Here is a 21441-nt window from a genome sequence, read left to right on the forward strand (position 1 = left end):
GACATCTATTAATTTTCTTTTAATATTTATTTTCCTTATTTTTTTGGCTGCGTCAGGTCTTAGTTGTGGCACACGGGATCTTTGTTAAGGCATGCAGGATCTTTGTTGAGGCATGCAGGATCTTTGTTGAGGCACGCGGGATCTTTGTTGAGGCATGCGGGATCTTTTGTTAACGGTGTGTGGGCTCTTCGCTAGTTGCAGCGTTCAGGGCTTCTCTCTAGTTGTGGCGTGAGGGTTTTCTCGCTCTAGTTGTGGCACGCAGGCTCCAGGGCGCGTGGGCTCTGTAGTTGTGGCGCACGGGCTCTCTAGTTGAGGCACGCGAGCTCAGTAGTTGTGGCATGTGGGATTAGTTGTCCCACGGCATGTGGGATCTTAGTTCCCTGACCAGGGATCGAACTCGAGTCCCCTGCATTGGAAGGCGGATTCTTTACCACTGGACCACCAGGGAAGTCCCAAGACATCTATTAAATGTTAACTCTAGCGTTCCCATGGAACATTTTTAACCCCTGCTGAGTTGCTGCTCCTCGGAGCAGTGCCCACACTTCACTGATGGGGACACAGAGGCCCAGGCGGGTCTTGAGAGGCAGGGCCAGAATCAGACACCCTGACTCCAGCTCAGTGCTCATCTTGCTGGGTCCCAAGCCCAGTGCGGCCAATCGCTTATATGAGCTCAGGGATCTCAAACCCAACCAGCTCCAGTGCCCAATGCTGCCTGAGAAGAACCTAGGTCCAGGAAAGGGAAATGATTTGCTGATTTGCCCTGTGGGAAGGGGTTAATGAGGAAGATCTCCTGAGCAGCATGGCTTTTTCCCAAAATGCTGTGATAATTCCCTTCTCAACTGTCCTGGCAGGCTCTCCCCAGATGTTTCTGGGGTGAGGTCAGTAGGCCCCAAAATGCCCTCACCCAGTTCTGCTCCCCCATCCCACCCCCTACACACACCCCTGGGCTCTCACCAGCCTGGCCCCCAGGCACATTCACTCAACCTCTGAGGCCCTGTGTGGACTTGTGTGAACTCAGACCTGCCCTACCCTCACCTTGCCTACTGTTGAGCGGGTCCTGAGGTGGCGGCCCAGCACTGCACAGGACACGTGAGGTGGGCATGGGCCCTACCCCACAGACGCGCTCCATCTGAGGCAGGGACAGACAGCTGCGGCCTGCCTGGAAGGAGGCCTCAGCACATACAGTGGCACACGCAAGGTCAGCGGCTGACAGCAAGCGTCCAGACCACGTGCTCAGATGGCCCTCCTCACCTACCGTCACACCCACTTGGGCACCAAGTTCACGGCTGCCCCTAGAGTGGACCTACAACTTATGCTGGAAAACTGGTGTGCTTCTCTGAGAGCGCTATCTGGGCTGCGGCCAGGTGTGATGCCTGGGGAGGGGCTCTGCAGCTTTCCCAGGGAGTTAACAGACCCTGAATCCCAGAGCTCAGGTGAGCCTGGGACCTCACATCATCTCTGGAACATGAGAAATACAAGAGAGCACAGTGGGTAGCCAGACCCTAATGCTCACAGAGCTTCTGCCTGGAGGTGGCGGCCATCGCCTCTGCTCAGAAATGGTTCTCACCACACTGCTCCTCACATTTCACTGCCTGGTGGGTCCCGTGGCCAAACACGCCACAGCAGGGGCATGAGGCTCATCCTTCCACAGGGAGAGGCACTAACAATGGGCAGAGACGCACAACCCGTGCATGGGGAGGGGCAGCAGATACCGTCCCCCAAAGTCTACGTCCTGTGTCTGAGGCCTGAGTCTCCTCACTCAGTCAGTAGGACCCTGGGAAGGTCCCTGGAGCACCCAGGTGTTCTTCATGCGGATGTGAAGAGGGGTGGTTCAGAGTTGGCAAAATCCAGTGAGTCTCGCCTAAGCCTGTCCTGGCTGTCACTCAACCCTGGGGGCAGGAATATCTGTGCAACGTGCAGTGTACCTGCAGCAACCACGATCCACCAAGAGTTTGGGGTCAGTGACTGGTGGCGTCACCCCAGGGGCTGTGACAGACGTGGCACCTGCAGCTCGCTCCCACCCCCCATGCTCCTGCACCCCATACTCCTCCCCGCCACCCACGCGTCACAGCCCTGGTCACGCTGGGCTTTGCCTATCTGCTTTTGGGTCTTATCTCCCCCTGGTCCACAAGCTCTTTGCAAGCAGGGGCTGTGGCTGGGCTTTCCCCGTCCCAAAGGACAGGTCACTGCCGTGTGCCGGAACCAAAGAATGTCTGTGCTACTTGCTAAAAAACATACATGGGGGCGTAAATCGTTAGCGTGTAAATTCAGGATAAAAGGGCAGAGGTAATGCTGATGAAATCAAGAAAGGAATCAGCAACAGATCCTGAAGGAGGAAGACCCCGAGTCACACATGGAGTGGCAGACGCTGGGTTAGCAAAGCCACACCTGGGGACAAACTGCAGCACCTCCACCTCGAAAAGGATTTTCTCAGACACAAAGCAGACTGTTCGCCGCCAACTTACAAAGCCTCTCTGTCTGGAGGACAGCACTGCACAGGGGGAGGCCTCCGGCCTCTCTGGAAATCTCTGAGCTTGAGACTTGGCTTCATTCAGACAGCTGGACATCACGCCTGCTCGCTCTGCCATATGGCCCCACTTCCCGGCCTCGCTCCTGTCTACTGCTGGAGTGCTGAGGCCGCTGGCTGTGACAAGCTGCTCAGGGCGCTGCTGCGAGGGGGTGGAGGTGGCGGCTGGCACGGGGGCCTCCAGGGCTGCCTAGGTAATCAGACGCCCGCTAGCGCTCAGGTGTCAGGCCGGGGCTGTCTGTGCACAGTCTACATCAGCCCACGGCAGGTGGGAGAGCCCGTCCTCACAAACACCTCGCCCTCAGCGCTGAGGCCTAAGCAGTGGGCTCCCTCTGGCTGGAGCTCACTGTGGCTCCAGAGGGCAGGGGAGGTGGTATGGCTCAGGGGAGGGGGGGTATCACTCCAAGGTGGTCCCAGTCTTGGCTTTATGACTGTGACTCTGGGTGAGCCCTTTCCTCCTCTGAGACCTCAGATTTCTCCTTTCTAAATGGGAGGAGATGGAACTGGATGGACTCCAGGCTCTGCTGGCTTAAAAAGGCTGTAAGTTTCAAAGGACTTGGAGAAGGCGTTTTACTGGCTGGGAAAGAGGTGGGCTCGCCCTGGTCGGCAGCTCCTGACCTCAGCCTTCCCCACTCTTCCCAGGGAAGGTGCAGCAAGAACATGTCCTAAAGTGCCTGCTGCCACCAAGGGCAAGCCTTGTCACTCCGTTTTCTCCCCAGCCCAGCCCACCTCTGACCTCCTTCCTGTCCAACACCTCTTTCTTGTTCATCTTCCAATTGCTGGCTTCCAGATTCCCCCACCCCCATCAAAGAATGTCAGTGCGAGAAGAAGCTCATAGGACCATCCAGTCCAACTCCACTTGATGGCTAAGGAGGCAGGGGCCAGGGGACAGGAGACAGGCCCAAGGCCACTCAGGCCTGCCTCGTTTCATTTGCTCTCATCCTTGTGCAAAGTGCAAGTACCATAAATGAGAAAGATAAATAACATACGATGAAATGCACTCTGAAAACTGTGGTTGGTTCTCTCAATATACCCGCATTAAGAATAAAAGATGTCGGGAATTCCCTGGTGGTCCAGTGGTTGGGACTCTGCATTCCCACTGCAAGGGGCACGGGTTCAATCCCTGGTTGGGGAACTAAGATCCCACAAGTTGTGGGGTGCAGCCAAAAAAACCCCAAGATGTCCTAATCTTTTATTCCCTCTCCTCCTCCATCTCCCCACCTCTCTGACCATCACAACACAGACAACCCTATTACCAGAGTAGGTCCTGCAACCCTTGCTAGTCCTGGCTGAGGCCCTGCATGGGGGAGCTTTGTTAGGTGGGAAAGGGAGATGGGTGGAGGTGGGAGTGTGCATGGGTGGGTGATGCAGTCTCAAAGGCAATGATTAGGGACACAGAGTCTCCTTTCAATGGCTTTTCAAACTGTGGGTCATGATCCATTCCGTCAGCTGTGAATCAATTTAGTAAGTTATGACGAATATTAAAAGAAATAGGATAGAGAGGGCAGACAGCAGAGGCAAGAAGAACTACAATCCTCCAGCCTGTGGAACAAAAACCACATTCACAGAAAGATAGACAAGATGAAAAGGCAGAGGGCTATGTACCACATGAGGGAACAAGATAAAACCCCAGAAAAACAACTAAATGAAGTGGAGATAGGCAACCTTCCAGAAAAAGAATTCAGAACAATGATAGTGAAGATGATCCAGGACCTCGGAAAAACAATGGAGGCAAAGATCAAGAAGATGCAAGAAATGTTTAACAAAGACCTAGAAGAATTAAAGAACAAACAAACAGAGATCAACAATACAATAACTGAAATGAAAACTACACTAGAAGGAATCAATAGCAGAATAACTGAGGCAGAAGAACGGATAAGTGACCTGGAAGACAGAATGGTGGAATTCACTGCTGTGGAACAGAATAAAGAAAAAAGAATGAAAAGAAATGAAGACAGCCTACGAGACCTCTGGGACAACATTAAACGCAACAACATTCGCATTATAGGGGTCCCAGAAGGAGAAGAGACAGAGAAAGGACCCAAGAAAATATTTGAAGAGATTATAGTTGAAAACTTCCCTAACATGGGAAAGGAAATAGCCACCCAAGTCCAGGAAGCACAGAGAGTCCCATACAGGATAAACCCAAGGAGAAACACGTTGAGACACATAGTAATCAAATTGGCAAAAATTAAAGACAAAGAAAAATTATTGAAGGCAGCAAGGGAAAAACGACAAATATCATACAAGGGAACTCCCAAAAGGTTAACAGCTGATTTCTCAGCAGAAATGCTACAAGCCAGAAGGGAGTGGCATGATATACTTAAAGTGATGAAAGGGAAGAACCTACAACCAAGATTACTCTATCCGGCAAGGATCTCATTCAGATTCAACGGAGAAATCAAAAGCTTTACAGACAAGCAAAAGCTAAGAGAATTCAGCACCACCAAACCAGCTCTACAACAAATGCTAAAGGAACTTCTCTAAGTGGGAAACACAAGAGAAGAAAAGGACCTACAAAAACAAACCCAAAACAATTAAGAAAAGGTCATAGGAACATACGTATCGATAATTACCTTAAACGTGAATGGATTAAATGCTCCAACCAAAAAGACAAAGGCTTGCTGAATGGATACAAAAACAAGACCCATATATATGCTGTCTACAAGAGACCCACTTCAGACCTAGGGACACATACAGACTGAAAGTGAGGGGATGGAAAAAGATATTCCATGCACATGGAAATCAAAAGAAAGCTGGAGTAGCAATACTCATATCAGATAAAATAGACTTTCAAATAAAGAATGTTACAAGAGACAAGGAAGGACACTACGTAATGATCAAGGGATCAATCCAAGAAGAAGATATAACAATTATAAATATATATGCACCCAACATAGGAGCACCTCAATATATAAGGCAACTGCTAACAGCTATAAAAGAGGAAATCGACAGTAACACAGTGATAGTGGGGGACTTTAACACCTCACTTACACCAATGGACAGTTCATCCAAACAGAAAATAAATAAGGAAACAGAAGCTTTAAATGACACAATAGACCAGATAGATTTAATTGATATTTATAGGACATTCCATCCAAAAACAGCAGATTACACTTTCTTCTCAAGTGCGCACAGAACATTCTCCAGGATAGATCACATCTTGGGTCACAGATCAAGCCTCAGTAAATTTAAGAAAATTTAAATCATATCAAGCATCTTTTCTGACCACAATGCTATGAGATTAGAAATGAATTACAGGGAAAAAAACGTAAAAAACACAAACACACGGAGGCTAAACAATACGTTACTAAATAACCAAGAGATCACTGAAGAAATCAAAGAGGAAATCAAAAAATACCTAGAGACAAATGACAATGAAAACACGACAATCCAAAACCTATGGGATGCAGCAAAAGCAGTTCTAAGAGGGAAGTTTATAGCTATACAAGCCTATCTCAAGAAACAAGAAAAATCTCAAACAAACAATCTAACCTTACACCTAAAGGAACTAGAGAAAGAAGAACAAACAAAACCCAAAGTTAGCAGAAGGAAAGAAATCATAAAGATCAGAGCAGAAATAAATGAAATAGAAACAAAGAAAACAATAGCAAATATCAATAAAACTAACAGCTGGTTCTTTGAGAAGATAAACAAAATTGATAAACCATTAGCCAGACTCATCAAGAAAAAGAGGGAGAGGACTCAAATCAATAAAATTAGAAATGAAAAAGGAGAAGTTACAACAGACACCGCAGAAATACAAAGCATCCTAAGAGATTACTACAAGCAACTCTATGCCAAAAAAATGGACAACCTGGAAGAAATGGACAAATTCTTGGAAAAGTATAACCTTCCAAGACTGAACCAGGAAGAAATAGAAAATATGAACAGACCAATCACAAGTAATGAAATTGAAACTGTGATTAAAAATCTTCCAACAAACAAAAGTCCAGGAAAAGATGGCTTCACAGGTGAATTCTATCAAACATTTAGAGAAGAGTTAACACCCATCCTTCTCAAACTCTTCCAAAAAATTGCAGAGGAAGGAACACTCCCAAATTCATTCTATGAGGCCACCATCACCCTGATACCAAAACCAGACAAAGATACTACAAAAAAAGAAAATTACAGACCAATATCACTGATGAGTATAGATGCAAAAATCCTCAACAAAATACTAGCAAACAGAATCCAACCACACATTAAAAGGATCATACACCACGATCAAGTGGGATTTATCCCAGGGATGCAAGGATTCTTCAATATATGCAAATCAATCAATGTGATACACCATATTAACAAATTGAAGAATAAAAACCATATGATCATCTCAATAGATGCAGAAAAAGCTTTTGACAAAATTCAACACCCATTTATGATAAAAACTCTCCAGAAAGTGGGCACAGAGGGAACCTACCTCAACATAATAAAGGCCATATATGACAAACCCATAGCAAACATCATTCTCAATGGTGAAAAACTGAAAGCATTTCCTCTAAGATCTGGAACGAGACAAGGATGTCCACTCTCACCACTATTATTCAACATAGTTTTGGAAGTCCTAGCCACGGCAATCAGAGAAGAAAAAGAAATAAAAGGAATACAAATTGGAAAAGAAGAAGTAAAACTGTCATTGTCTGCAGATGACATGATACTATACACAGAGAATCCTAAAAATGTTACCAGAAAACTACTAGAGCTAATCAATGAATTTGGTAAAGTTGCAGGATATAATATTAATGCATAGAAATCTCTTGCATTCTTATACACTAATGATGAAAAATCTGAAAGAGAAATTAAGGAAACACTCCCATTTACCACTGCAACAAAAAGAATAAAATACCTAGGAATAAACCTACCTAGGGAGACAAAAGACCTGTATGCAGAAAACTATAAGACACCGATGAAAGAAATTAAAGATGATACCAACAGATGGAGAGATATACCATGTTCTTGGATTGGAAGAATCAATATTGTGAGAATGACTATACTACCCAAAGCAATCTACAGATTCAACGCAATCCCTATCAAATTACCAATGGCATTTTTTACAGAACTAGAACAAAATGTCTTAAAATTTGTATGGAGACACAAAAGACCCCGAATAGCCAAAGCAGTCTTGAGGGAAAAAAACGGAGCTGGAGGAATCAGACTCCCTGACTTCAGACTATACTACAAAGCTACAGTAATCAAGAGAATATGGTACTGGCACAAAAACAGAAATATAGATCAATGGAACAGGATAGAAAGCCCAGAGATAAACCCACGAACCTATGGTCAACTAATCTATGACAAAGGAGGCAAGGACATACAATGGAGAAAAGACAGTCTCTTCAATAAGTGGTGCTGGGAAAACTGGACAGCTACATGTAAAAGAATGAAATTAGAACACTCCCTAACACCATACACAAAAATAAACTCAAAATGGATTAGAGACCTAAATGTAAGACTGGACACTATAAAACTCTCAGAGGAAAACATGGGAAGAACACTCTTTGACATAAATCACAGCAAGATCTTTTTTTATCCACCTTCTAGAGTAATGGAAATAAAAACAAAAATAAACAAATGGGACCTAATGAAACTTCAAAGCTTTTGCACAGCAAAGGAAACCACAAACAAGACGAGAAGACAACCCTCAGAATGGGAGAAAATATTTGCAAACGAATCAACGGACAAAGGATTAATCTCCAAAATATATAAACAGCTCATGCAGCTCAATATTAAAGAAACAAACAACCCAGTCCAAAAATGGGCAGAAGACCTAAATAGACATTTCTCCAAAGAAGACATACAGATGGCCGAGAAGCACATGAAAAGCTGCTCAACATCACTAATTATTAGAGAAATGCAAAACTACAATGAGATATCACCTCACACCAGTTAGAATGGGCATCATCAGAAAATCTACAAACAACAAATGCTGGAGAGGGTGTGGAGAAAAGGGAACCCTCTTGCACTGTTGGTGGGAATGTAAATTGATACAACCACTATGGAGAACAGTATGGAGGTTCCTTGAAAAACTAAAAATAGAATTACCATATGACCCTGCAATCCCCCTACTGGGCATATACCCAGAGAAAACCATAATTCAACAAGACACATGCACCCCAATGTTCATTGCAGCACTATTTACAATAGCCAGGTCATGGAAGCAACCTGAATGCCCATCGACAGATGAATGGATAAAGAAGTTGTGGTACATATATACGATGGAATATTACTCAGCCATGAAAAGGAACGAAATTGGGTCATTTGTTGAGATGTGAATGGATCTGGTCCATGTGGATGGACTGTCATACAGAGTGAAGTAAGTCAGAAAGAGAAAAACAAATATCGTATATTAACGCATGTATGTGGAACCTAGAAAAATGGTACAGATGAACCGGTTTGCAAGGCAGAAGTTGAGACACAGATGTAGAGAACAAACGTATGGACACCAAGGGGGGAAAGCCGCGGGGGGGGTGGGGATGGTGGTGTGATGAATTGGGCGATTGGGATTGACATGTATAAACTGATGTGTATAAAATTGATGACTAATAAGAACCTGCTGTATAAAAAAATAAATAAAATTAAATTAAAAAATTAAAAAAAACAAAAAACAAAAATCTAATACTAAACTTTCTTTGGGTTATTTGCATGGAAACATGTTAATATAAATGTTTCAGACATTACATGAAATTCCTAAAAATCTTATATGTTCTGGTATAATGTTATAAGTCATAATTCTAGTTATTATTTTAAAATGTGTATCTCAGAAATAACTAAATTTCCTTGTCAATTGCATTATTATGAACTTTGATCAGATCTTTAACCGTGGTCATTTTAAAGTCTTTTGTCATTTACAGACAGTTCTGGGTGTACTCTAATGCTTTTGCAAAAATGTTCCTATAAAAGGGTAAAAAAAAAAAAAAGAAATAGGATATAATAGAAAATATGAACGCGTTTTTGCACTATATTGCAATGTGGTAAGGATAAGTATTGCTTTATGAGGCTCTTGTTTTTGACTCTGTCTATACACATACACACCTGGGTAGTCATGTAAATTTCTGACTGTGGGATTTAGCAGAAAATGTTCAAGCAACTCTGTTGGAAGATGTCAAAGGATTTTTAAGTTTTGAGAATGACGGGGAACAAAGATAAGGCCACTAGGGGGCACCCTATCTCCTTTTGTTGCCATTGAGGTGTTTCCCTCAGAAAAGATGCAAGACAAAGTCACTGCCCACAAGTGACCTTCCTTCTCCCCTTACTCTGGCCATGGGAGCCTACTGCTAGCTATGGTGGCCTCTCATGGCTGATGGTACGTCATCCCTTCCTGTCCATCTGAATTTCTGTCACTGAGCCTGTGGTCAGTCGAGCTGAACTGTCCTAAGGCACGTGTATCTGTCAACTTGCTCCACCCTATCAGGGTGGTCATCTTGGCCACACCTGCCACATTTGGCCTGGGCACCTGTCATGCACACAGCCAAGGTGGTCTTCTGTCCCAAATGTCCCCAAGGACATGACCAAGGCTTGCTCCACTTCGGAACCAAGTAAGAATAAAGTGGTGACCACAGGCAAGGATGCTGAGGAAGTCCCCAGCAACGCAGTCCAGGGGTCCACGCCTGCCTGAACTAGGGGTCACAGGTGAGGTCCCTCCAGCTTGCTCTCTGCAACTGTAATATACAGTATTCTCCTGTCACAAATCACAACACCTTAGCCTCTTTTTTCTTTAACTTCAATTCTGCCAGTTGCCCAAGGAGCAGATTCCCTGGCTGTTCAGGTTGGCTGAGGAAGGAATGGAGCCCAGAGAGCCTCATGGCCTGAGTGTCCTGCTGACAGCCTTCCCCAGAGGGCTCCATCCACCCCTCCGCCTTGCTAAGCCAGCACGGTTAGGAGTGCTGCTCTGCCTGTGACACGGGGTCTCCTGTGAACTGGAGAAGTCTTTGGTTTACAACTGCCCTGTTCAATACAGTACCACTGGCCTCATGTGGCTGCTTAAATTCAAATTCATCAGAATTAAAACAAAACTAAAAGCTTGGCTCTGTGGTTGCACTAGCCACACTTCGAGTGCCTAATAGCCACAGGAGTTAGTGCCCGCTGTGTTGGATGCACAGACACAGGACACGCCTGTCATCTCAGAAGGCTCTACTGAACAGCTCGGGTTTGGAAGGAGAGGCTGAGCCACACGGTGGGCCACATTCACTGTGGGGCTTGGGCGCATCTTTCTATTTTACTATTAAATTCCTAGTAGTTTTCCTTTTAGTCATTGTTTTCCTTTTTGCCTAAAAACCAAGTGAAGAAGATAGCTTCTGGTGTTGATTTCTGATTACTTGGTAACTATGGGCTGACCAAAACACGCAGACCCACATGCCCGTCCTCACCACTGACCTGCCGCCCACTGCCCTCTGGTTAGGCTGCTTTTCTGAGGGTTTTTCCAACTCATCCTCCACAGCCGCCGCCACCCACCACCGCCTGGCAGTTACTCCTCTACCAGCAGCAACTGCCCCATCCCTGCGTCCTGGAACTGCCGTCCCACGCAGGGCCGTCGCTCCAGAATGCCAGGTGTTCAGAAAAAGGAAGCAGGTCAACACAGTCTGACTTCTGAGAGAATCTGCGGGGGGCACGGCTGCCACAGCCCTTTTACTCTCTCCCAATTCTGTTTCGGAAATGTTTGCATATTCTGGGAAAAACCCAAGACATATGGTTGGGTACTTGCCCTTAAGTAGTTCAGAGTTTTGTTTCAAAGAAAAGCAATGAGCACTACAAATTGGAAGACAACAGAAGGCACTTTGTAAAGTGGTTGAAATAAAATTCTGGCCCCCAAATTGTGAAGGGCTCTTATCCTCTAATTTAGTTGCAAGTTTTCCATCGGAGAACTTTCCATCGGAGAATGGTTATGACAAGTACGGTCACGCTCTAAGACACACATCACCCCTCCTTCCCAAGCATGTATGTGGTCACGGAGGGCACCAGGCCGAGGCCTGTTTTTCCCCACGGAGGATAAGCGATTGCTGAGAGGGACGAGCATGGCTGAGCCAGTGTGTCTGCCAAGGTTCAGCCCCTTCTAACATCGCCCTGTGAACTAGTCCTAAGTGACACGGTTGGTTTGTCTCTGGGAAAAACTCATCTCTCAAAGCTTAAAGATTCCAAGATGTCAGGCTGGCTGACTGTGAAGGAATGTCTTGTCTCAGAAGATTTCCTTCAGGAAGATGGGTGCTTTGACCTTCAGTATTTGGTTCAGCCTGTTCACTGTTGATTCTAGCCTGGACAAGCAGGGCGGTGAGCCCTGTCTGAGTGGTGTGGGTTTAGGAGGAAGGGCTGTGTCTGGCCCTCTGGCAGACCCATCATCTAGAAGCCATCTGGTCCACTGGTCTGGCAATGATGGAGACCTGCGTTTGTATCCTGGAAGTGGCAGTTATTAGCTGTGAGTCCGTGGGGCTGTTCTTTGGCTACAGTCCTCTGTATTCTCATCTATAAAATGGTGTAATACCTACTTGCAGGACTGGTATGAGGATCAGGGCTGTCACGTATATTGGAGCTGCAGGCACACAGGGAACCCAGGCCATAGCATCGACTTTGCATTGGTCCAGACCCAAACTGCTCCAAAGAGACATACGACTAGTGAATGAAATAATTTTAGGGTACAAATGCCACCATCTTCAGCGGACTACCAGACACTGCATATTGCTCCCCTTCAGTTTACAAATTAAAACCCTCTTGGATCCTGGCAAAAGAGTAAGACCCCAGCCAGGTTGCAGGGGGTGTGCAGCATCAGAGCCACTGCTTCGTCTCTTTGACCCCCAAATTACATGGGTGCAGGCTGGTCATGTGGATTCTGAGCTGCAAGATGAGGAAGGGCTGGGTCTCCTATCATCACCAACCGAGAGCTCTTAAAAATCACTCAACAGAAACACAGACCACATGAGAGAGGCAGAGGCCGACCTTGCTGCTGTGAGCAACCTCATCTCAGGAACAAACTGAAAGAGCATCTCTACTGGTGAGTCATTGGTCTTCTTCTTTATAGTTAAAAGAGGGGCTAACTCCAGGTTGTTGGGATTGTCAGAGTCCTGCCTGCAGCACGGTATGGTGTCAAATGCCCAGGCTTTCAAGCTCAACTGCCCTTGGCTCAAACTCCATCTCTGCTATTTGCTGCCATGAGGGTCCGAGGAGAGGATTATGACTTAACCTGGTTCTGTAAGATGATGCTTGTAAGATGATGCTGATAGTAATGGCATAATTAGACCCTCCCCAGGAGATAAGGAGAGTCTAGTCACTGTGTGTGTTCATTGACTAATCTCTTTTTCTGTTTTTCTTTTCCATTTTATAAGACAGGCTGTTATCTTAGATTATGGTTTACTTTCTTTTCTCCATATATGTCAATATACACCTGTAGCAACTTCAGAAAATACAGAAAAGTATAAAGGAGGAATGGAAATAAGTCACCCCTAATTCTACCAGCCAGGGGTGAACTGCTGATAAAATCTGATCATTTTTCTATGTTTTAAAAAAATATAGTCAAAATCATATAGCTTATCACAGATTTGTAAACAAAGTCTATAGAATATGGGGCAGAGGGATTTAAAGAGTTCATGAACCCCCGGAGTTGCAGGCATGTTTGTACATTATTACTGAGGGAAAAGAGCTACAGCTTTAATGAGACTCTCAAAGGGGTTTATGATCAAAGAAGGCTGAGAATCATGATCAATTTTACATTCACTTTGTCATCTTTTCGTTGTAATAGTAACAGCCAATATTATATTGCATTTTTGGGGAGCGGGGAGGGATAAATTGGGAGATTGGGATTGGCATATACACACTACTATATGTAAAATAGATAACTAGTAAGAACCTGCTGTATAGCACAGGGAACTCTACTCAATACTCTGCAATGAGTTATATGGGAAAAGAATCCAAAAAAAAGAGTGGATATATATATATATAATATATATATATATATATCTCAGTGCTATATATATAGCTGATATATATATATCAGTTATATATATATATCAGTTATACATATATAACTGATTCACTTTGCTGTACACCTGAAATTAACACAACGTTGTCAATCAACTATACTCCAATAAAAATTTTTTTTAAATGTATTGCATTTTCCAAAATCATTAAAGGCACTTCCTAAACATTTCAGTCATATTCTGTTTTATGCCTAAATTATACTTTGCTTATTTATTTATTATCAGACACTATTTCCAAAGTTGTATATATTACTTTCTTTCTAATTTTCACAAATCAACATAGGACTTTGGTTAGAGAAAATAAAGAAACAAATGGTTTTAATATTTCTAGAAGGGAAAGTAATTTTTAATACTCGATCTGCACAGAACTGTGCAGTCCCAATCTGTTAAACACTGTTTAGTTTACCAATTATTACAAATGAATTTGCATGGGTCCTTTGAGGAAACTGCAATGCCAGCCTAAGGATGCAGCAACAGCCTTAGTAGGAGAATTATTAATTAATTAATCTATTTATTTATTTATTTATTTTTGGCTGTCTTTGTTGCTGAGTGGGCTTTCTGTTGTTGTGGCGAGCGGGGGCTACTCTTTGTTGTGGTGTGCGGACTTCTCATTGCTTGCGGTGGCTTCTCTTGTTGCGGAGCACGGTCTCTAGGGCACATGGGCTTCAGAAATTGTGGCACGTGGGCTCAGTAGTTGTGGCTCGCAGGCTTTAGAGCACAGGCTCAGTAGTTGTGGCACACAGGCTTAGTTGCTCTGCGGCATGTGGGATCTTCCCGGAACAGGGATCAAACCCGTGTCCCCTGTATTGGCAGGAGGATTCTTAACCACTGCGCCACCAGGGAAGTCCCAGGAGAATTTTTTTTAAAGGCCAAGAGTAAGTCAAACAATAATGGAGATCTGATATTACTTTCAGTGTCACATTCTAAATGATGAAGAATATGTTTTTGTCCCCATGTGAAGCAGTAACACACACACAGCATCGTCTGACTCACTTAACCCAGCAGCCCAGAGCTGGTGGGGTACAATGCCTATGGGTTGGCCTTTCACTCTTAGAGAGCTAACATTTTGTGGTCCAGGAGGAGGGACTTTTCACTGAGTAGTCTTAGCCCAAAGACAAGGTCCTTCCTTGGAGAGAAAGGGTGCTTTGAGCCCATGAAATACCAAGGTGGCAGCAGGGCTGACATCCCTTCCTGTCAGGATCCAGCATCAGGAAAAGAAAAGTCTCCGAGGAGACCAGAAAGGAGAGATCATCTCTCCTTTTACACCCCCTTGTCTGGCCGGTTGATATTCTGACTTTGCTAAACCAAATGCCTGCTCTTCTTAAACATTTCCTTGAGGTGCCAGTGGGATATGGCACCGCTCACTGGAAGAGTCCCTGCATATTGAGTACCTGCAGGACAGTGGCAGGTACTGACCTGGCCCTCCAAGGCCGATGCTGCCGCAGCTGCCCCTACTCCCACACCACAGATTATATCACCCGTGTCTGGTCCATGGTCCCCAGCAGGGTCACAGGGCCCAGAGAAGGGTCAGAGGGAAGTGATACCCTTGAAGGGCTGGGACCCCCAGGCAAGAAAGACAGCTATTTGGTCTTTGCTATAAGTAGCCCCACCGCAAGGCTGGCCACCAGCCCTGCTGCGGTAGCCCACCCACCTGACGTCCCATTTCAATCAGCTCTTCCGTGTGTTAAAGGAGACCCCTCAGCCCTACACTGCTGGTCATAAAAGCTAAAGCAATGTTCCCTTCTGGGGGAACCTACCTTGTAAGAGATTCCTGAAGATCAAAGAGGTCCTGAGGGTGGAATGTCATACACTGTGACAGATGATGAAGGGGAAAGCTGGGGTTGGGCGTGAGGAAAACTGCCCAGTTCCCTGGTCAGAAAGCCACTCAGCCAAAGCACTGGGCAGCCTGGGCTCTTCCCTGCCCTGGCTCCCCATCACGGCAAGGCGAGGCAGGATGGATGGCCCACCCAGGCAGAAAGGCCCAAACACCTCTTGGTCTCCAGGAGTCTCCTTGATGGTGGACCCTCTGGAAGGGGGATACTGCCTTAGCTCTCACAATTCGTAGTCCAGGGGTCAACTTAACAGAAGATGGGGCACAGGCTGGGTGGGCACCTTCTGCTAGGCATGGGCAGATGAACACAGCCCTCCCCACTGAAGAGCAGCGCAGCTCTTCCAAAAGGACACAGTCCCCAGCTCACCACGTGGTGACCTTTGCTTCCAAGGCCATTGAGCACAGGATTTTATGGAATGTGGGTGGGGTCAGTTATGTGCTGTCTCCCAGATGGGTAAGATCCTGAGAATTTTAGGGCCAGTGAAGGGTTCCTCGTCCTGTCTGAGCAGTTTCCCCTCAGAACTGGTTGTCCCCAATATACTGGGCTGTTACTGAGCAGAACAGTGGGTGGGTTTAGGAGGTGACTATCTGCCCCCTAACTGTGGGCAATGGGACAGTGGGAAGACAGGAGGGATCACCCTCAGCCCCAAATATATGTAATTCCTGTGGTTTGACTCCCAGGGGTCCATCAGAACAGACACCATGGCTGAGTACGACTACGGAGACACCGGGTTCTTCAACGCTTCCAATGACAGCAGCCAGGGGCACAAACACTTCCTGCAGTTCAGCAAGTTCTTCCTGCCCTGCATGTATGTGGTGGTGTTCATCTGTGGCCTGGTGGGGAACTCCCTGGTGCTGGTCATATACATCTTCTACCAGAAGCTGAAGAGCCTGACGGACGTGTTCCTAATGAACCTGCCCTTGGCTGACCTGGTGTTCGTCTGTACTCTGCCCTTCTGGGCCTATGCAGGCATCCATGAGTGGGTCTTTGGCAACGTCATGTGCAAAACCCTGCTGGGCATCTACACTTTGAACTTCTACACGTCCATGCTCATCCTCACCTGCATCACCATGGACCGCTTCATTGCAGTGGTTCAGGCCACCAAGGCCTATAACCAGCAGGCCAAGCGGATGGCCTGGGGTAAGGTCATCTGCTTGTCCATCTGGGTAGTTTCCCTGCTGGTTTCCTTGCCACAGATCATCTATGGCAACGTCCTTTACCTTGACAAGTCTGTCTGCGGCTATCACAACGAGGAGATTTCCACCATGGTTCTGGCCACCCAGATGACACTGGGGTTCTTCCTGCCACTGCTTGCCATGATTGTCTGCTACTCAGTCATAATCAAGACCCTGCTTCAGGCCCGAGGCTTCCAGAAGCACAAGTCTCTGAAGATCATCTTCCTGGTGGTGGCGGTGTTCCTGCTGACCCAGACGCCCTTCAACCTCGTGAAGCTCATCGGCAGCATGAGCTGGGAGTACCACACCATGACCAGCTTTCACTATGCCATCACAGTGACAGAGGCCATCGCCTACCTGCGTGCCTGCCTTAATCCTGTGCTCTATGCCTTTGTTGGCCTGAAGTTTCGGAAGAACTTCTGGAAACTTGTGAAAGACGCTGGCTGCCTCCCTTACCTGGGTGTCTCAAGCCAATGGAAGTGTTCAGAGGACACTTCCAGGACTGCTTCAGCCTCTCGCAACATGGAGGCGACCAGCATGTTCCAGCTGTAGGCCTTGCTGGGCTTGGAGAGGCTGCTCAGGAAGTCACAGGAGCATGGCTGTGTCCTCTAAGGCTTTGTGTATAGCATGAGCATTCTCACGGAGAAGTTACCAAATGGTGCAGCGGGGGTGGGATGCTTCTTCTCAGGCATGCGCAGATTGTGCTCTCTTCTTTTACACCCAGGCCTAAGGCTCAAAGGGGAGTCTGAAAGCTGCCAGGGCTTTCTTTCCTCTACCCCGAGAATACTGACACCAGGGAATGACGTGTGATTCTCAAGACCCCAGGCTCTCCTTCAATGGGAATGGGACTGGGACTAAGGGTTGAAGAGGGGGACCTGGCCAACAAAGGTCTTGATGGCAGGTGACACTCTGGGCTCCCAAGTTCAGAAGATTCTTCTGCCGACTGGGAAGCAGGGGAGATTAAAGCAGCCATGAAAACCAGTGCTGACACTGTGACTCAGACCTCCATCACCAGGCACCCAACAGAAATGAGCTCAGGTTCTGCCACGCCTTGTGGGTTTGGTTTTATATAGATAGGTGCTTTATGTTCTCTTTGATTAATCCTGGAAGGACTAGCACCAGGGAATATGAATGGGCCAAAGCAAATTAGGGTCGGCTGAGGATTCCAGTGGGCCACAGAATGCTAGAAAAATGTGCAAAGCTGAGTTTAAGACTATCATGAGTCTAAGCAGCACCTCTGAAATGGATCTTTGGTGGGTTTGCTCATTTAAAACCTGAATTTACCCAATGCCTCACACACACACAAATCATATATAAATGTATATATAATACACGCACACACATCTCAAAGAGCATGATTTTCATGACTGAGAAATAAAACTTTTAAAAAGTCTCCAAACTACTTTTATCCTTAGGCACATTCCACCTTACTGTGGTATTCCTGAATATACCAAAAGTGATCACTTGTGGGCTCAGAGCACAGGAAATAAGTTAAAGCTGTCAACTTTCAGGGCACTGCTCTATCAATACACCAATGATAACAACTGTGGCTTCAACCTCCTGCCCAGAACGAGAGGCGCATTTGTTACCTCTGAGATGTGGTCACAGAACGAGGCAGAGTTTTAAATGTCAGTCATTTGTTTGTGCATGTTTATTAGATCCCAGCAACCTGCTCAACAGGCTTAAAGTGGCCTTTTTGGCTCACATGTCACAAAATCACTCACTGAAATATGGAGAACCTGTTGACAACAGCTAAGAAGAGCGCTCAGGGAGGTGGGCCAGAAAGGGCTGAACAGTGAGGTTTTGCAGCTTGGACAGACCGGCGTCACGAGTGGGTAAGACCAGCTGGTAATCTCTTAATCACTTCCACTTTGGTGAAACGTGGACCGTAACAGTACCACCTCTCAGGGCAGGCGTGCGAGGACTGGAGAGGGTGCACACAAACACTTAGCACGGTTTGCATTTGTGGGAGGAAGGGCCCCCAAAACGGTGGTAGTTGTTATTCTCTCAAGAACCAGCCACACAAAACGTTAGCCACCTGCCTTTCTCTGTGCACTGGCGGGGCATGGGCCGGTCGGCTTCGTGCCTTCCAGAGGTGCACGGCACCGTCCAGCTGCGCACAGGCCGGCCTTGCAGGGCCCACAGGGCCACCGACTGTTTCATACACGTGCCTAAATGCACCCACGGGGAGAGCGGCTTTACTGTGCTGAGGCCGCACAGACTACCCAGTGCTCCTCAAACACTAAATCCTGCCCTTTTCATGGAGTCAAGGCTGACTTTCAACTTGTTTACGTTGGCTTCAGAGGGGGAGTTTTGGTCACCCTCCTCTGTGCTGTCACCTTAATGTTGAGCACTTCTGGTAGAGGGGCCACGAGCCCCTGGCCTCCCCAACAATGTCCCAGAACAAGAGGCAGAGGCCCTAACTGGGAAGGAAGGAGTGAAGAGTCGGGGAGCCAGGGGCCCTGCGGCCTCTCCATGTGTCCCCACGGAGGAAAGTAGTGTGGTGGGATGGGAAAAGTAGGGCTCTGGGGTGACTCAGACACTGCCCCGGGGAGAGCTCCACATCTGTCCATCCCGGGACAAGCCACGCAGCCTCCTCAAGCCCGTTTCACCATCCACACCACGAGCTGACGACGGCCCTCCTTCCAGGAGCGCTGTGAGGCACGGACAGTGCACTCCAAGCCACGCTGGGGGCTGCTGGTCACGGCAACAGAGGGGCGGCTGCTGGGACTGCTGGGTTCTCCCCGAACGGTGCCTGCCTGGCTGAGTCAAAGGAGACCAGGCACCCATCAGGCCATGCCCCATCCCAGGCCTATTATGTGCCCTCTCTCCAGGCTCCTTGCAAGAAGGTTTTGCACTGGCCCTTCCACAGCTTAGGAGAACCTGCCTGCCTGTCCTGAGGAAAAGCACAGCAGCTGAATCTTCTTTCACCTTCTCTGCCTCCCCAGTCACTCGTTGGCCCTACTCTCTGGGCCCTCACCTGCTCACATTTGGGAGTAGAGATCTTTTTCCCAAAGCCCTCCTGGGTACACACCATTACAGGCAACAGACACTGGCACAGCCCAAACAAGGCTTTCACTCTCGACTTCACTCATCCACGAGACAGCCCCATGGAGCACAAGCTCAGACCCGCCCTTCTCCCCTTGGCTCTCCCCTCTGCTCCCACGCACCAGTGCTTGGCGTAAGCAGCCTGGGGTGTGGGGGAAACTGGCGGGAGGGGGTCAGGCTGGGTGTGGACCCTGGGTGAGTCCAGTTGGCCTCACGTGCGGCCTCAGGGTCTCCTCCCCAACCAGCTTCCCTGCAATTGCAGGCCGGGGGTGGGGCGGTTAGAGGCCATGACGGCCACACTGTCCGAGATGCGGTGAACACAGGGTGAACCTGATTCCAGGGGCTCCCTGGAGCCAGAAGCCTGGGATTCTCAGTGAGCATTCTGGACTGAGGAAATGGTGCTGCAGGAGAGAAAAAAACAGAAGCTGCCCATACTGGAGGGGTGGAGGCGGAGCAAAGAGCACAGGGCCCAGGAGTGGCCGGGGCGCTGGCTCTAGCCTTGTTCTCTCAGGGCAGCACCCCTTCCACAGGCCCAGTCCTTTGTGGTCCACGGTAACTCCCAATGCCGTTTGGTAGGACGCCTGGTACTATCATCCCTGTTTTCCAGATGAGGAAACTAGTTCAGAGACATTACTACCTGCCAAAGCTCACACAGCAGAGCTAGGGCTGGAACCCCGGTGAATAACCTCTTTCTCTTCCCCCAAATGTTGGCTAAGACGGCCCGGGGTACCTGACAACTCTGTACTTGTCTGAAGGCGGAGATGCTAGGTTAACCCAAGCACAAGGTGGCTTTCTAACCTTAACCGTTATCACTATATCCTGTTCTCGGTTTGAGATACCAGGTATCGTTATCTCCTGGTTGGTGATAAACCTGCCACAGATCCCCGAAGCACTCTGACCACAGAGCACCTGTTCTAAAGCAAGTACTGGCAAAGATGCTCTGTGGGTCAGGGACAGTCTCTGTGCGTGAGTTTGAGCTCAGTATCATCTGGGCATCTGGCGGGATTTTCGTTGGCGAACACAACTGAGCTACGAGATGTAAGGAACCAGGGCCCGTGGCAGTAGACACCACAGTGTGGCCCTTGACCTCACAGCTCAGGGAAAACATCACCAAAACCACGCAATTCCATGGAAGGCTTTCCACATCATTTCTGTCTGATCCTCCTAACAACCCTAGAGGTGCCGTCCCTGTCTCTTCTGTACGAGGGAGGGAACTGAGTTTGCGGGCTGCGGTGCTCAAAGCCAGGGAACCTGGAGGCAGCAGACCAGGAGTGTCTGACTCTGGACCTCAAGCTCTTCATCGGCACGGTCTGCTCGAGAAGGGAGGCCGGGCCTGGAGGAGGGAATGGCTGCTGGAAGCAGAGCAGAGGCCAAGGGACCCAAGGCCAGGCCTGTTGCTGGAGGACAGTTTCTTTCCTCCTCTGCCTGCCTCGGTCCTGAGAACAGCTGGGCACCTGGTCAGGGAGATGGCTGAGGGTGGGCCTGGGTCACTGTGGGGAGGGGTGTGCACACCTGCAGGGTTCTGGAGAATATCGGCCCTCCACTTGAGGCGGGCTGTGCTCCTGAGTCACGTGCAGGGGGCTCTGGGAGGCTGCTTAGGGATCTGCGGGATCCTGACAGGTCTCCCCGAGAGCCTGGATTCTGGGACCTGTTCCTGTCCCATCACGGCCAGGAAGGCCAAGGCAGACAACTGTGTTTGTCCTGAGAATGTGTGTGAGTGGCGGGGGAGGAATGGACAAAGAGGCAGGGAAGGTGGGCAGGTGTTTGATGTGAAGATAGGGAAACGGGACCAGGAGAAGAGGGCTGTACTCTTCAAAATGAATCTCGTGCCTGTGGACTGGAGGGAGGGGTTCTGGGCACAAAGCTCAGTGCTAACACTTACAGCCCCCTGACCC

The 21441-nt window shown here is 47.8% G+C and overlaps 2 protein-coding genes across 8 annotated transcripts in view; one reads left to right on the forward strand and one right to left on the reverse strand.

The window, feature by feature from the left end:
• Nucleotides 1-21441, reverse strand: part of FYCO1 (FYVE and coiled-coil domain autophagy adaptor 1) — an 86778-nt gene that overhangs the window by 18022 nt on the left and 47315 nt on the right. Inside the window, exon 15 of one of the 7 annotated variants that reach the window (XM_036868217.1) lies at nt 18124-19261. The exons of 5 other annotated variants lie outside the window; for them this stretch is intronic. In XM_036868217.1, the coding sequence (XP_036724112.1) occupies nt 19096-19261 (166 nt within the window). In that variant the 3' untranslated portion in view covers nt 18124-19095. Of the gene's footprint in view, nt 1-18123; nt 19262-21441 lie in introns of those variants that run through there. One more of the 7 variants, XM_036868220.1, reaches the window with a different exon arrangement.
• CXCR6 (C-X-C motif chemokine receptor 6) lies at nt 12429-17891 on the forward strand. Its single transcript, XM_036868223.1, has 2 exons — nt 12429-12509; nt 16004-17891. The coding sequence occupies exon 2, from the start codon at nt 16025-16027 to the stop codon at nt 17048-17050; it is 1026 nt and encodes a 341-aa protein (XP_036724118.1). The 5' UTR covers nt 12429-12509; nt 16004-16024; the 3' UTR covers nt 17051-17891.

Source organism: Balaenoptera musculus, chromosome 11, assembly GCF_009873245.2.
Source record: "Balaenoptera musculus isolate JJ_BM4_2016_0621 chromosome 11, mBalMus1.pri.v3, whole genome shotgun sequence".
NCBI lineage: Eukaryota > Metazoa > Chordata > Mammalia > Artiodactyla > Balaenopteridae > Balaenoptera > Balaenoptera musculus.

Excerpts from the sequence above, each read along its gene's own strand:
- CXCR6 (XM_036868223.1), top strand. The coding sequence starts at position 16,025 with ATGGCTGAGTACGACTACGGAGACACCGGGTTCTTCAACGCTTCCAAT.